This window comes from Eublepharis macularius, chromosome 12, assembly GCF_028583425.1.
Source record: "Eublepharis macularius isolate TG4126 chromosome 12, MPM_Emac_v1.0, whole genome shotgun sequence".
Taxonomy (NCBI): domain Eukaryota; kingdom Metazoa; phylum Chordata; class Lepidosauria; order Squamata; family Eublepharidae; genus Eublepharis; species Eublepharis macularius.
Window position 1 is genome coordinate 70,365,336 of NC_072801.1, and position 16,745 is coordinate 70,382,080.

At 40.0% G+C, this 16,745-nt stretch overlaps 1 protein-coding gene across 1 annotated transcript; it reads left to right on the forward strand.

Annotated features, from left to right (window-relative positions):
- Positions 1-3,423: 3,423 nt before the first annotated feature.
- LOC129339745 (vomeronasal type-2 receptor 26-like) lies at positions 3,424-12,343 on the forward strand. Its single transcript, XM_054994328.1, has 6 exons — positions 3,424-3,635; positions 5,025-5,202; positions 5,380-6,240; positions 7,641-7,868; positions 10,646-10,772; positions 11,442-12,343. The coding sequence occupies exons 1-6, from the start codon at positions 3,424-3,426 to the stop codon at positions 12,341-12,343; spliced, it is 2,508 nt and encodes an 835-aa protein (XP_054850303.1).
- Positions 12,344-16,745: the final 4,402 nt, after the last annotated feature.

Here is a 16,745-nt window from a genome sequence, read left to right on the forward strand (position 1 = left end):
GCTCAGGAGCCAAAGTAGTACCTGTAATGCAACCTGTAAGAATTTGACACTTGAAACAAGAAGACTTGAAACTCTGTAAGAACTGATATACCGCTTGTAGGGCTGCTCTTATAAAATATTACACATATATGTTATATTATTCTATAGATTCCAATAGAAATCAGTACCAGAGAGCCTTTTGTAGAAAACTGATTTGATGCAGCAAGCTGGTTTTGACCACCTGTGGTATTATCTTCCTTAAAGCTGAGAAGAAACTGGGGAAAAGGGCACGAATAGGAAAACATCCCTTCCTATCCACAGATTTCAGTTATCAGAAGATACCAAGGCACCAGATTGAGACTCATTGGCACCCTTGAAAGTATTATGCCCAGAAGAAAGTCGGTAAAAGGTTAGACAGTGTCCTTCCAAAATGAGGGCAGAGGGGAAAAAAACTGTGAAGACTGGAATTCCCCCAAATAGAGGGGCCAGCCCAGAATTGCATCTTCAAATCAGAACTGACCCTAGATATGTTACGACTTATGAGACAATAAGATATCAAATATTAGAATATTGTAATATTGTTATGATTATCTGAAAGTATTAATTGCCTGTGCTTCTATTGTAATTTTGATGAGCTCTGGACACAAGGAGACCACCTACTCCTGTGAAAATGGGCTCCTCCATTGTTTAAATTAAACAATCATATATTGCTTCATTCTACAGGACTCCATGGTGTGTGTGTCTCTTATTGTGATTGGTGAGAGGGACACCTAAGGCACAAGTTTGTGCATAACACTGCCGTCAGCCACAAATGCCCGATCAGCAGAGCAGCAGGAAAAATTGGGGAGGGAGGATGTTGTTCTGGGTAATCCCTCAGTGGAATAGGCTACCTTGGAAGGTGGTGGGCTCTCCTTCTTTGGAGGTTTTTATGCAGAGGCTAGGTGGCCATTTGACAGCAATGCTGATTCTGTGAACCTAGGCAGATCATGAGGGGGGAGGGCAGGAAGGGTTACACCAGTGCTTAGTTCTTGTGGCCCCTTCTTACATGCCCAGGGTAATGCTGATTGCCACTTTGGGGTCAGGAACCAATTTTCCCCAAGGCCAGTTCAGCTTGGAATCCTGACAGTGTTTTGCCATCTTCCGGGCATGGAGCAGGGGTCACTGGGTATGTGTGCGTGCGTCAGGGGGTAAGTTGTGAATTTCCTGCATTGTGCAGGGGGGTTGACTAGATAACCCTGGAGGTCCCTTCCAACCCTATGATTCTATGATCCCAGAACTGGCAGCACAGCATCAGCCATTCTCCCACTTCCCAGGCTGCGTCCCTGGGATTGGCAGGCAGAAAGTTGGAAACCTTAATTTCTTTGATTGGAATAAGGATTGTACAAACTTACTTGCCCAGCTGAAGGTACACCAAAACCCTGGACTCTGCAGAAGGAGAATCAAGGCAACTTGCCTCCTCTCACTGCCATATGTGCAAAGTTGACAAAGGGCTGCAAAGTTGGCCAGAGTCAAATGAGATCAAACAATATTAGCCGTCTCAGAATCCTCCAGCCATTTCATTAGCCAGATCCTCTAAAAATGCCCCCTGAACTGCCCCAGCTCACATGGATATTGACACAAGGACAAAAACTGGCCTAAAAGTTCCAAGAAGGAAGGGAACATTCTGTGAAATGGCACGGCGAGAAAGAGGCAATTGGAGAGGAGTAATTGTTGCATGATAGAAGCTGCAGCCCAATCTTATGATTCCCAAAGAAGCATCGAGGTGTGACTAGGGAAGCAGAGAAGCTCGTTGGGCACATTGCTTATCGGATGAAGATTTGTGTCAACTAGACATGATGACATCCAAGGCTTCAACTCATTGACAGTGTCAGCTTTTTAAAGGGTTTTTAAAAGGCCACAATGGTTCAGTGCTGACCAGGCCTCCAGCATGGTTGACTGAGGACCTCTTATTCCCTCCTGCACCTTTTCAAGAACCAGCTGTTGTCTCATGTAACTCATGTGTATCCCTCTACCACTCCAAACTCCTATTAAATCTTCCTTAGATACGCTCAATTAGTTCATCTAACAGTCGGAAATCTTGTACTTTTTTTATTGGTTTCATAGATATGTTTGTTTAATGAACACAAATGCAGTCCATGCAGTTATTGTCCATGCAGTTATTGAAAAGAAAACCAGGCACTTGCTTTCGATCTTGGTCCTGCAGGGATTCAAATTTACCTACTTTCCCCCACTATTCCTGTTTGCTTTGAGGCATTCTAGGGGTCAGATTATCCTATTCCACCTATCTGGTAACCATAATCTGCACCAATGGACCCTCTCCTTCAGATCCCCTGCGACAGTCATGGCTGGTTATACATTCTAACCATATATTATTTCTCGGATATGAAACATGTAGCCTTTCTTCTAGAGGTGTGGAGAAACACCATTCTGTTTGTGGAGTTGACTTTTTATGGGTTGCAGAAGGGAGGGGCCAATTCTGGAGTAGAATGTGATTGGAGGGAGAGCAAGTCAGTTGGTGGAGGGGAGTTGGAAGTTGACAGTTGGTGGCTGGAGAGAATTGAGGGAGAGATGGCTCTGAGGGGAGATGGAGATCTAATGTAACCCCAGGTACCCAAGGATTGGGCCTGCCCTACACAACATTGAATTAGGGAATGAGGGAGATAGAGTAGGGGTTTCTGTTTATGTTTTATTATTCCTTCCATTCACTGTATATTTGCCTGTGTAAAGTTAGAAGTTAAATTATTTTTGGAATTTATGAAGGAAGAAAGCTCTTCTGTTCCACATAGTCCCCCAACCACTTGGGCCCACTAGCAGAGGAGGAAGGTTAGGAGGCTGTCCCACCTAACCAGGACCCCATACAGGGACAGTGGTGGCAGCAACTACCCAGAGACAGGAAAGTGAGATGGCTCCTCCAGGTGCTGGGCTAGGCAAGGGAGGGGTAGGCAGAGCGGGGTCTATCAGTTAAGACAAAAAAAGAAGGGAGAGGCCCTGTTTCGCCACAAGAAGTATGCCTTTGAACTTTCCCAGGGCAGGGAACTGCTTTCACGTACTCAGTATGAGAACCCCAAAAGCAAAAACATATGTAGAAATAAAGTTATGAGGAAAATGATGCCGTAACATGTTTTTTCTTTTCCTGCGAGGTCAAGAGAACCTCTCTTTAGGTTGGTAATCATCACCACTGTAATTATCAAATAAACACTAATGACCTCTTACATCTTGTCCAAGTTTCTAGAGACACTTGGCAACAACTAGCTTAATTGTGATCCAAGACCGAAGAATGTTCTTAAAATCCTCTGTACCATTCAGTTGTGAAGGTAAGAAAAGAAAGGGCTCCTTCTCTCTGATAGCCATCTCAGTGGCTATTCAAGTCAGGTGGCTCAGGGACCGTATCATAATAATGTACCAATGCATGAATTGTTGCCTAGAACTGTAATGCCACTAAAGATGGTGGCATTTGTGGTGTGGATATTGGCACTGCTGCCTCTGGCAGTGTGCAAGATTTCTCCTGTCACATGTCCCATCAGGGACCCTATCCTTCACAAATATTATAAATCAGGAGACCTCATCATTGCAGGTGTTATATCCCAGATCTACATGTTTACTAATCTGATCACTTTTGACAAACATCCCTCGGAGGAACTGTTTGATGACCACGTGTAAGAAATCAATTTTTTTTTAACCACATTGTGCTTGTAGATGTGACTGAGAAGCTGAGAGGTGAAGAATGGCTGGCATGCATTTTATTTTCTCTGTTTTTGTCAGGAAGGAAGTCATGCTGGCTGTGCCATTTTTGTTATTATTAATGTTTTCATTCTCAGTACTTCCAGATCTTCTGCAGGCAAGAAATCCAGCTTCCCAATCTTCAAGAAAGATGCTGAAGTTAACCCTACGTAAGATAACCCTACGTATGCAAGCAGAGATAACCCAACGTAAATTCAAGTGTGAGAACAGGAAAAGCATCTTCCACAGCCCAACATTCCATCTCTTGGCTAGATTTGTTAACTATCCCAGAAAGTCTTATCTACACATCTTGAGTTTTTGCTGTTCAGTATTAATATATCCTCTTAAAGATCTTGCCAGAAATCATTGTAGCTTGATTTATATCTTCATGCTATATTTCAGCTAAATCATAGTAACCTTCTAAGACAGTGAGTAATATCTCTTCCCCAGTGAATGGAAAGGTGATCAGTGCAGAACCAAAGCCAGATTTCAGTACATGAAAATACATTTGGGTGTTCTCCTTGGTTCTATACAAGGGACAAAGAGAAGATTCCAAAGCAGGGCAAGGGTTAGGGGGCTGATTGCAGAACTGGAAAGTCTGAGAGTCTGAATGCTGATGGCTCAGTTCAGACATAATGGCCATTTCCACACACGTTGAATAATGTACTTTCAATGTACTATCACAATCCTTTTGAAGTGGATTTTTTGTTCCACACAAGGAAAATCAGTTTCAAATGTTCACTAAAGAGTATTGAAAGTGGATTGTCCAACGTGTGTGGAAGCAGTCAATGTGAAACCCAGGATTGTTTCAGTCCTGGATTGCCTTGAGAAATTGATGTTTCATTGTCAGTTATTACGGTAGATGGGAATTTGGAAGAGTAGCACTGGAGACCAAGTCAGGATTAAGCCACAGTGTCCATCACCCAGGACCATAGTTAAAACTAGACAAAGTTAATTAAAAAAATCAAACTATGCTTTTTCAATCTGGTTTGATATATCTGAACTCTGATTTGTCAAGTGGCCCACATATGGAGTTGCATGATAATCCTGGATATCTTAATGAAACCATGGTCCTTCATTATGTTTCAACCAAATCACTGTTGCTACACATCTCAGGATTGGCACCATTAAAGTCTATTCTAATGTGGATCAGAAGGCTGTTAAATTCTGACAAAAATGCACTGTGATGCCCCATTAAAGTCTCATTGCAGGTACCTGACTCAGAACTACCAGCACATCCTGGCCTTGGACTTTGCTGTAAAGGAGATCAATGAAACCCCCCAGATCTTACCCAACATCACGCTGGGCTTTGACATCTACAACAGCCATTTCGCTGCAAGTTGGACCTACCTTGCCTCGATGGAACTACTCTCCACACGGGGCAGATTCATCCCCAACTACAAGTGTGATGCCCGACACCATCCAGTTGCAGTTATCACGGGTCCAAATGCTGACATCGGTTTCCATGTGGCAGCTATTCTGTGCATCTACAAAATCCCACAAGTAAGCGGTGGCCCAGGAAAATGGCAGCTCAACACACCATTTGCATTTCTTTTAGATGCCATTTTAAGTCTGGAATGTTAACAATAGAGAGAGACTTCCATACATTCAACAGTATAGAGTAAAAAATATGTATACACTGGATTTAGTTTGGAAACCTTTTTCTGTTGCTTTCTCTAGGTCTCATATGGCTCTGCTCCAATGATGGATGACAAAACCCAATCTGTTTTCTTCCATCGGATGTTCCCAAATGAAGTGTATCAGTATATGGGGCTTCTCCTCTTACTACTGTATTTCAAGTGGACGTGGATTGGGGTGATTTCTGTGGATCATGAAACGGAAGAGAAGTTTGTACAGGAAATGATTCCCATATTTTCCCAGAATGGAATTTGCTTTGATTTCATAGAAACTTTCCCAGCAATGGCATTTTCCAGTGAAATCATTAAAAAGGAAGCAGAGTTTATTGAAACATTCAAAACTGTCATGGGAAGCACTGCCAATGTTTTGGTTCTTCACAGTGAAATTCAGATTATGATAGTTTGGAGAATATTCCTCCAACTCTCAGAACTTGAAGGTATACCAATTAAGGCAAAGGGTAAAATGTGGATTATGACAGCTCAAATGGACTTCACCTCACTTCCCTTTCAAAGAAACTGGGACATAAATGTTATCCACGGTGCCATCTCCTTTGCTATTCACTCGGTGGAGCTCTCTGGATTCCAGAAATTTCTTCAGAAGAAAAATCTTTCCTCTGAAAAAGAAGATGGCTTCATCAGGCTATTCTGGCAACAAGCATTTAACTGTTCCTTCTCCAACTCTGAGGAACACCCAGAAGATGAGAATTTTTGCACTGGGAAGGAGAAGCTGGAGTCTCTTCCCGGGTTTGTTTTTGAAACAATCACAACTGCTCACAGCTACAGCATCTATAACAGTGTCTATGCTGTGGCACATGCGTTGCAGGACATGCTGTTCTCCAGATTCCAACATAGAACAATGGTACATGGTGGGAGATGGGATCCTGGAGACCAAGAGCTATGTCAGGTAACACCCTAAGCACACAAATGCAAGAGAATGCATGCAACATATCTCTTGATACATACAATATAAGTTGGCCAGTGATGGAGATGTACAAATGATGGAACTTGGCTTACCTGAATTTCTAGGGGAAAGTTAACAGGAAGTGGAGGAGACTCCAGTTTAAAACACGCATGTCTTACAGATATGGTGATAAATATCTCATGTCATCTACATGAGGCTAATGTACAAGTTAATTTTAGGAAAAATTGACACCTGTTTGGTCTACACAAATTGCATGCCACAAAGAAATGTAAAGAAGATCATCTATATAGGGTTTTTTTTTCTCAGTGAACATAAGATGTATCAAATCTAAGATGAAGAATAGGCATTCTTAGGGATAACTGAAAACGGAAGTAATCTGTTATCTGTTAGGGATAACAGAAAATGGAAGTAATTAGAACATGCAGTGAATATACATATAGTGGGCATATCAAAAACATGAACAGAACAGAACGTATCAGAAATATGAACAGAATCAGTGGGATGTGATCTTTTATTGGAAGGAGTTTCAGAATCTATATTGTATCAGGTGATCAACAATTATTTAAGCCAATACATGTATGTTCAAGTTTTTACAAGACTCTGGTGATGCTTTGAGCCTATCTAGATGCAAAACACCTAGAATTGTAGTTGGGCAATTTATTTATTTTTTGGTTCGTGATCTTGGGAAAATTGAGGGTGTTATTGGGGTTGCTGATAGAAATCCTTTTACTTTCTCTTTATCCTGTTTCTCCTTGAAATCCAGCAATCATTTCCTCTTTTTAGGAGTCAGTTTTTAATTACTTGCTTTTTGATCAAAGGAAAATTGGAAAACTTTAAGATTGGAGACCTTACCATTCAGTCAAAAACTGAAAGCACTAGTGTTTGAAGATAAAGGGGTTTGGGGTACTAGTAAATGGGTACCAGCCTTCTGAAACCCAAAAGAGAAAGAGAATCCTAAAAGTAAGTGTACTAGAGAGTTTGGGGAAAACACGGGAACAAAAAACCTCTAAACAGAAGAACTGAAGTCTGTGCATGCGCTAATTTTACATCAGAGATTTCTATGTTGAATTACCTCAGAAATGTTCAACCCCTGATTTCACCTGACCTAAGTTAGTTACTTTGAATTTTAAAAACACCTCTGGTGCCATTTCTGCTGTTTAAGGACAATGCAGAGGCAAAGAGGAGGGGGAATGTCATAGCAGCAAAGAGAGGGAAGCTGTATCTTTTACCCTTCTCTTAGCAAGATCCAACCTGCAAATGGTATAAAGAGTTCATATACAGCTTTCCAGAGGGCCATGAACATCAGTCCTCATTTCTGAATTTTTTATCATCCATGGAATGTTTTCATATTTTATTCTTTGGCAGTCTTTCTTCTTATTTAGCTTCACCGTTTTCTGGGAAGTGTCTCGTTCAACAACAGTGCTGGAGAACAGGTGTCCTTTGACCAAAATGGGGAATTAGTAACTGGGTTTGATATTATCAACTGGATCACATTCCCTAACCAGTCTTTTCTTAGAGTCAAAGTTGGAAAGACTGACCCCAAAGCTCCTATTGACAAAATGCTCCTCATCTCTGAGGATAACATAGTATGGCCTGCCATGTTCAATCAGGTAGGATATGTCAAGGTCAGTGCTCACATGTGAGAATGTTTCTGTTCTGTTACTGCAGGCTTGGTTCTTATGGATGAGTTATGTACACAATAGATAGAAAGGTTCTGTGTTATAGCTCCAGGAACCGGCTTTTAAAGCCAGGTTTATGCTGATTTGGCATAATTCGGCTTTACTGGTTCCTCAGGTTGATTCCTAGATCAAATCTGGTGGTTGAACTCTACTGGGCCAGATGCAATAGGGGACTGCAGGGAGCTCCAGTAGTGAGCAAGAGGGCAGTCAGGGAGCCCAGCCCTTTGCCATTGCTGCAAGAGAGCAATATGAGGCTTACAAAGCAGAGGAGGAGGGCAGGGCAGAGTGGATTCCCATTCCATTATCCCCCCCCCCCCGCACAGCTCCAAAAGGTCCCTGACTTGCTACTGCAGGCACCTTTAAACTCCGTGGCTCTGCAGCAAGCTAGGGATTCTTCAATCTTCTTTGTTTTCATCAGAAATAATGGACAGTGTCTCGGGGCAGCTTATTCAGAGGTCTCTGGAGTCCAATTCATCTAAAATTTGGTGAGCCTTTAGAAGGCAGACACAGATACTTTCTATCTATTGTGTACAGAGAGTCAGTAGTGGAACCCCCCCCCCCCCAAATTAATATAAGAAATAAAATTGATGATATAAATTATGAATATCTGACACCTTCCAGAAGCCCCAATCAATCACTATTTTCACAAGGGAAAATAGAAACATGGCAAGAAATTCAAGATGAAGGAGAAAAATTCCATGATTGTTGAATTATCAAATGGTATCTAAATTCAAAGAACAAACAGTTAAAGAAGAAGGCTGATTAAGAGAGAAAACAGTTTTTGAACACTTAATCAGTGGAGCTTCAAGACATGTATTAGGAAAAATATATGCAATATGATACAGAATCAGAGCAAGTACAAATAGTATGATAAAAGGGATGCAAAACTTTGGAGAAAATATATGTATGAGCTGGTGGGAAAATCTATGGACCAAAGAAATTAAATTTACAGAACGTCAAACGTTAAATGAGAATTGATATAAAATGTTCTTTAGATGGTATATTATTCCCAAAGACTTTGCAAAAGCTAATAAGAACTATAATGGAAAATGCTGGAAATGTCAGAACTTGGATGCAACATTTTATCAGATGTGGTGGACAGGCAAGAAAACAAGAAAATATTGAATAGAACTATATGAAGAAATGCAAAATATATTAAAATTTAGGTTTGTGTGGAATCCCAAAAATAGGTTAATAAATATTTTACCAAGTAATATTATCAATCGACCAATCAATCAGTCAGTCAATCAATCAATCCAATTTATTTGGTCAGTGACCAGCCCAAATATTATAAAAATGCATAGCAAACTATTTAAGTACATGGTGACGGCAGCAACAGTAGTATTTGCAACAAAATGGAAAGCAGAAAGATGTCCAGATTTGATGGAATGGAAGAATAAGCTATGTGAATATGCGTCAATGGCAAAATTAACATCTTATATACACAACAGGCAAATTTAAGAACTGCAAGAAAAATGGAAAGTATTTTTGATTACATAGTTGAAAATTAAGAATAATTAAGAACAATTATTATTAGATATGAAGCTGGAAAGATATTTAAATAGAAGTGAAAAATTAAGAACACATATAAGCAACTTCTATACGGATATATGATTTGGACAATATGATTTAAATGTAAGTCATTACATGATTTAGATGGCTTGCTTAGGTTTTATGAAATATGATTGTAGGAGTGGACGATTGTAGAGGTATAATTTAGCTGACTGTGTGATTCTAGCTTGTTTTACATGTTTGAGTTTATTAATTGAAATAAAAATGTATAAAATAATATTTTTTAAAACAATTAGTGGGCATTTAGGGCACAGTCAATAGTGGTACCCCCCCCCCCCCCCAAATTTGGTATAGCTACCTCAAAAATGCCCTCCTCCCAAACTCCTGGAAATTTTTCCCCTTCATGAATAATGGCTGCTTAAATCTGGAATTCTGTAACCCAGATCAGAGAATATCACCCAGATAGCACAAATCCCAGATTTTTAAAAAATATTGAAACCCTGATCTGGATCACTTCTTAAAAGTGCATATCCTCCTAGATAGCCCCTGCCACAAAATGTGTGCTTCCTCTTCTTCTAGAAGTTCCATTTCTGTCGGAGCTCTTTGAAAACTATTAATACTGTGCAAATGGAAACACTAACACAAGGGGAAGCATGCTCTTCAATTACTATATAGCATGCGTAGAACTCATCCATAGGATCCAAGCCTAGGAAAGGAAGAATCATTATGATTTTCCACTCATATTTTAAACTGGGCAGAAATTTTTTAAAAATAATATATTACTACATGTGGAAAATTAACAGTGCAATCCAAAACAGAGCAGGGAAGTGGTTACACCCAAATATATTCAGTAAAAACCAAGGACTATAGAAACAATATGATGATAAATGAGATAGGCATTACCAAGCAAAACGAACGTATCACATCAAAATGTAGTGTATTGTGGTATAATATATTTGAGAATTTTTCTTTGGGTAGAGCATTGGATGAAGCATTGAGATGACAGTCCAATTTGGCCAAGGCTCATATCAGATGAGCAAAAGTCAACCATCAATTGCATACTAAGTGGTCTCTACAAACAATGGCATCATACCATGCCTCCAATCTATTTTTAACAGTAGCTTAATCAATAAAATATAAAACTCCAAACATCTGTTATGTCTATGAACATGTTCCTTTCTTCTATTTCTGGACAGGCAAGGCCTCTTTCAGTGTGCAATGACAATTGCCATTCCGGTTACAGTAGAAGAAAGAAGGAAGGGAAGCCTTTTTGCTGCTACAATTGCCTTCCATGTCCAAAAGGGAAGATATCAAGTGAAAAGGGTAAAAGATGTCATGTATGGAGTATCGATTTGCCCCCCCCCCCCAGTCGAAATGAAGAGGCAGGCACAAGTGTTAGGATTAAAGGGCCGCTTTATTGATTTATAACAACGTATTTGTCAACGCGGCAAGGGCCTAACTAGAGGTACAGGTCAGGCCCTGGGGTCACTCCTGGTCCTCCGCCCTGACCTGTATGGGTGACCCCCAACAGCCCCGGGTGCAAGCCATCCATGGTATGGCTGGGGCCCAGCCGGCCTGGCTAAGTGGTTCACCCCCTTAAAGCTCCCCCACCCTGCTCAAAATTCAGTGATGGCCATCAGCCTGATAAGAGAATCACTTCCAACATGCATGTTCATCTGTCTGAATCCTTTGTTTCATCTCATACCTTGTATTTGGAATCATATACAGATAAGATAAAAGTTGTGATAATTGCACATTTATGCTGTTCTGTGAGAGATGGCAACTTCATTGATGATGGTGAATATCTATTCCTTGTTCGTTCCTTGGACATTTACTGCGTGTGTCTCCTTGCAAATAGAAAGCTATAAGAAACCTGTAAATGCTGCATACCCAATTTGATCTATAAGCCCTTATTGAAGGCTCCATGATGCTTATTAGTGCAACATGTTATGAAAACGGCTTCAATGTATGTATACTCACATTACTTTTCAGATATGAACGACTGTTTACAGTGTCCCGAAGATCAGCATCCAAATAAAAACAAGGATTTATGCCTTCCAAAACAGATAAGCTTCTTGTCTTATGAAGACCCTTTGGGGATCACTTTGGCCACTTCTGCTCTTTTCTTAGCTTTCCTCACATCTTTGGTGCTTGGGATCTTCATCAGGCACCGGGATACTCCCATCGTCAAAGCCAACAACCGGGACCTCACCTACACCCTTCTCCTCTCCCTCCTGCTCTCCTTCCTCTGTGCTTTGCTATTCATCGGACAGCCAGGGGACACCACATGTCTGTTCCGACAAACAACTTTTGGCATCATCTTCTCAGTGGCTGTCTCTTGTGTGTTAGCTAAAACTGTCATTGCGGTTCTAGCATTCATGGCCACCAACCCAGGATCCAGAATGAGGACATGGGTGGGGAAACGAATGGCCAAGTCCATCGTTATTGTCTGCTCCCTTATTCAAGTCTCTATTTGTACCTTGTGGTTGGCAACTTCTCCTCCATTCCCAGATTTTGACATGCATGCTATAAATGAAAAAATTGTGCTAGAATGTAATGAAGGGTCAGCCACCATGTTTTACTGTGTCTTGGGCTACATGGGCTTCCTGGCCATCGTCAGCTTCACTGTGGCTTTCCTGGCCAGGAAGTTGCCTGACAGTTTCAATGAAGCCAAGTTCATCACCTTCAGCATGCTCGTCTTTTGCTGTGTTTGGCTGTCCTTTGTTCCGACATACTTGAGCACCAAAGGGAAGTACATGGTGGCTGTGGAGGTCTTCTCCATTCTAACTTCCAGTGCTGGGCTTCTGGGCTGCATCTTTTCCCCCAAATGCTACATCATCATATTAAGGCCTGAGCTGAATAACAGAGGGCAGCTAATAAAAAGAAATACATAACCTAAAAATCTGTGTCAGACTTTTCAGACTTTTGACTGTAGTGAACGATGTATTTCTACAATAAAGAAAATAATCTATACTCTGAATCACAAAATGATCAAGAAATAATTTCTTTGTATACTGCTAGCTAGAGGTGAGCACGAACCAGGAAAAAAACAAACCATGTAGTTCGTGGTATGTCCCATTTCATGAACCACAAACTGTTACGAACTTGCCCAAGTTCGCGAACCAGTTCATGGATTGTGATTCGTGGGGTTTAAATACCCTTTTCTGTGCTGCTGCACATTTCACCCACCCCCACCAGCTTGGATCAGTTCCTTGGCAGGGAGATCCCTGACAAGCAGCTGATCTGGGGGGTTAAATGCCCCTTTCAGTGCTGCTTCGCAGCAGCAGGGAAAGGGGCATTTCAACCCCCCCCCCCACTGGCTTGGATCAGCTGCTTGTCAGGGAGATCCCCGACAAGCAGCTGATCTGGGGGTTTAAATGCTCCCTTCCATTTTGCTTCACAGCTGCATGGAAAGGGGCATTTCACCCACGCAGGCTTGGATCAGCTTCGCAGTGGCACAGAAAGGGGTATTGGGCTTTTACACAGACCAAATGAACTGGTCTGCAGTCCATGGAAGTTTGTGGAAAAGGGCCTTCCACAAACCGCTGGTTTTCGAAGCACAAACCAGCCCAGTTCGTGATGAACTTTAGTTCATCTTGCAGTTCTTGCCCATCTCTACTGCTAGCTACTTTGGACTAAAGTGAAAAATAAAAGGAGCAATTTTATCTCTCTCATTCAGAACTGGAGGCACCTAAGTGGTCTTACAGTTGACCCACCAAAACATCTTTTTTCTTCAGGGAAATGGGTTTCTGTACTCTGGAGTTCAGTTGTAATTCCAGGAATTCTCCAGCTTTACTTAGAGATTGGTAATCCTAGGGACAGATCAGCATGGCTTCCAAAGCAAAAAGCTTTCTTTCTTTCTTTCTTTCTTTCTTTTCTTTCTTTCTTTCTTTCTTTCTTTCTTTCTTTCTTTCTTTTCTCTTACTGTGCATTCGATCCAGTGGTCTTGAACAACTGCTGAGAGTTTATGTTGAATCAATTAATATAAAGCTACCCATGTAATTTTAAGTTTATGCAGTTGCTTTAGAATGCTTTCATATTTCTACAACGGCAGCCAACAAAATATAGTGACCCTATATGTAACCAAGGCTTTTTTCCTAGCTGGAACGCAGTGGAACGGAGTTCTGGCACCTCTTTAAAATGGTCACATAGCCGGTGACCCCACCCCCTGATCTCCAGACAGAGAGGAGTTTAGATCACCCTCTGCGCCATGGCATGGATGACGATCTAAAATCCCCTCTGTCTGAAGATCAGGGTGCGGGGCCACCGGCCATGTGACCATTTTCACTGAGGGCCATTTAAAATTTAAAAAACTCCCCCCCCTTTTTCCAGCTGACACAAAGTGACGTCATTGTGCAGTCCTGAGTTCCACCACTGAGTTCTACCTCCTCTTTTCCCAGAAAAAAGCCCTGTATGTAACCAATCTATTTTTTTTCTAATTTTTTTTATTAATGCATCACACATTATTACATTTCAATACAGTCACAGTTCTCCTATGATACATCTTTTACCCCTTTAGTAACCCTCCCCCCGCAAGGTGGCCATCCTATAACTACAAATTAAATTTTTAGCCATGAGCACATTTTTTCCAATTTTCCAAATATAGTTGTATTGGCTTCTCCATTATATACCCATTGAAAATATACAGACCATTTCTCTTTTTTCTCTTCCATTTTTCCATCCCATGCCTTATCTTTTTTTAAACATTCCAACATATCCGATTGAATATATTCATACAAGTAATCATTCCATCTTTCTAAGGTCCATTTTAACTTCTCCTTCCAACCGTATGCAATCACTGCATGTGCAGCTAGTAACATTGCTTTGAAAATATCCTGGTTTTGTTTCTCAATTCTAGTGTTTCCCAATACACCCATGAATAATAGATCTACATCTATATTGAGGTTGACCTTACATACCAATGCTATTTTTCCCCGTACCTTGTCCCAAAAATCTATGACCTTTGGACACTCCCACCATAAGTGGGAGTACCACCCTTCTTTTGCATTGCAGTGCCAGCAGTTAGGTTTCATCCCTTTAAGCATGTATGCCAATTGGGCAGGAGTTCTATACCACTTCATGATAATCTTTCTTTCAAGTTCTCTATACTTTTCTAGCTTAATTGCCTTCAAATTCACCATTAACTTATTAACCTCCTCAGAAGTTGTTTTTCTTTATTCCATTTATTTTTTAGAGTTCTAAACATAAACTCCTTATCCCTCACCAATTCAAGGTAAATTTTCCCTGCCAGCCCTTTCTTTATTTCATCCACATATAATGCATGTTCTATATTATTGTCTTCCCTTTTAATAGCTTCTTTATATTTATCTTGTTTAATTAAATGGTGTAACCCCATTAAATTTAACCAATATCTTTCCCCCAATTTTTGATTCAATTCCTGAAGTGGTAACAAATCCCCTTGACCATTATACATGTCCTTCACTCTAGTTATACCTTCCGCCTTAAGATCTTCCCAAAATTTCGGGGTTCATCTCCTTCTCCCAGATATACTTAAGTGGAGTCCATTTTGAGTTCTGTGGCATCATAGCCGTTTTCCACCTCTTCCAAGCAATCAAGGCTATTTTTCTTGGGCCCTTTGCTTGTCTTATCTCCTTTTGCAGATCTCTAGTATAAATTCCATAACTACCTGCTCCCTTATTGATTGCAGATTCAAATCTTACCCACTTATCCCCTTTCCTCCATTCTAGCTCCATCAATGCTTTCAACTGAAATGCATCATAATAAGCTTGCAAATGTGGGAGTCCCCATCCTAAATCATCTTGGGGCATATATACCAATTTTTTTGAGATTCTTGCTTTTTTCCGGCCGAACACCCAATTTTTAATATTTTCATCCCATTTCCCTATATCTTTCTGGTCAAGTTCTATTGGGAGTACCTGAAGTAAATATAACATCTTTGGTAATATAAACATTTTAACTGCTCTAATTTTCCCTAAAATACTCAATGTTTATTCTTCCAATCCTTCAATTTCTTTGTTATCTTTGTCCAAACCTTATTATAATTGATTTTTTGTAGCTTCTCTATGTTTCTAGTAAGATATACTCCTAAATATTTAATTTTACTTACTCCTGAATTCATCCCCGTTAGAACTAATATCTCTCTTTTAGTTTCCCTATCTACGTTAAGAAACATTATTTCAGATTTCTTAATATTGACACCAAGCCCCGAGCTTGACTTGAAATCTTCTAAAATAACTAGCAGTTCTCTTATTGCCTGTAGCGGATTACTTATTGTCAGCAGAATATCATCCGCAAAAAGATTTAACTTAAGTTCTTCCTTACCTATTTGAAATCCCTGAATTCTACCACTATTTCGAATCCTATCTGCTAGGGGTTCCATTGCTAATGCAAATAGCATCGGGGATAATGGGCAACCTTGCTTTACTCCTCTCTGGATTGAAATTTCTCTAGTATGTCTATTGTTTATTCTAATAACTGCTTTACCACCCCTATAAATTTCCCTTATAGTATTTAGGAACGGTCCAGTAAAACCAAATTTCTCCAATACCTGCATTAAATAATTATGATTTAAGGTGTCAAACACCTTATAAACATCTAATTTTAGCAGAGCTAGGGTTTTCTTTTCTTTACAAACAAAACATTTAATATATTTCTCAATGGATGGGCTATAAATCTATTCTTGACAAAACCATATTGATCTTCCTTAACTAGTTTTGGTAAGTGTTTTTCCAATCTATTAGCTAGAACTTTTGCGAATATTTTGTAATCTTGATTCAATAAACTAATTGGCCTATAAGAATTTGTATCCAAAGGGTCTCTCTGGGGTTTTAGAATTGGAAGGATCTCAGCTTTCTTCCATGAATCTGGCATTTTACCTTCTTTTAATATATAGTTAAATAATCTTTGCATTTCTGGTATCAGTAACTCCGCCATTTCTTTATAATATTCTGCAGTGAATCCGTCCAAACCAGGGGATTTTCTATTTTTTAGACCCTTTAATACTTCTGCTATTTCCTGTCGTGTGATATCTTTATTCAGGCTCTCCCTCTGTTCTGTCGTTAAATTGTTTTCTAACTGTTCATCAAATTTTTGATTTTCTCCAGATTTAAATAACTGTTGATAAAATTTAGCAAATTCCTCTCTTATCTGAGTATTTTTAAAAAGCTGTTTATCCCCATCCCCCTTGATGCATCCAATTTTTTGCTTTTCCTTCCTTGTCTTTAAGTAATTGGCCATTCTTTTCATTGTATTTATATTGATTCTGTGATATTCATTTTTCACTAATATTTCTTTCTTCCACATAGATAAAGAGTC

Excerpts from the sequence above, each read along its gene's own strand:
- LOC129339745 (XM_054994328.1), top strand. The coding sequence starts at position 3,424 with ATGGTGGCATTTGTGGTGTGGATATTGGCACTGCTGCCTCTGGCAGTG. Across the intron at positions 6,241-7,640 it reads GAGACCAAGAGCTATGTCAG|CTTCACCGTTTTCTGGGAAG; the intron begins GTAACACCCTAA and ends CTTCTTATTTAG. Across the intron at positions 7,869-10,645 it reads GGCCTGCCATGTTCAATCAG|GCAAGGCCTCTTTCAGTGTG; the intron begins GTAGGATATGTC and ends ATTTCTGGACAG.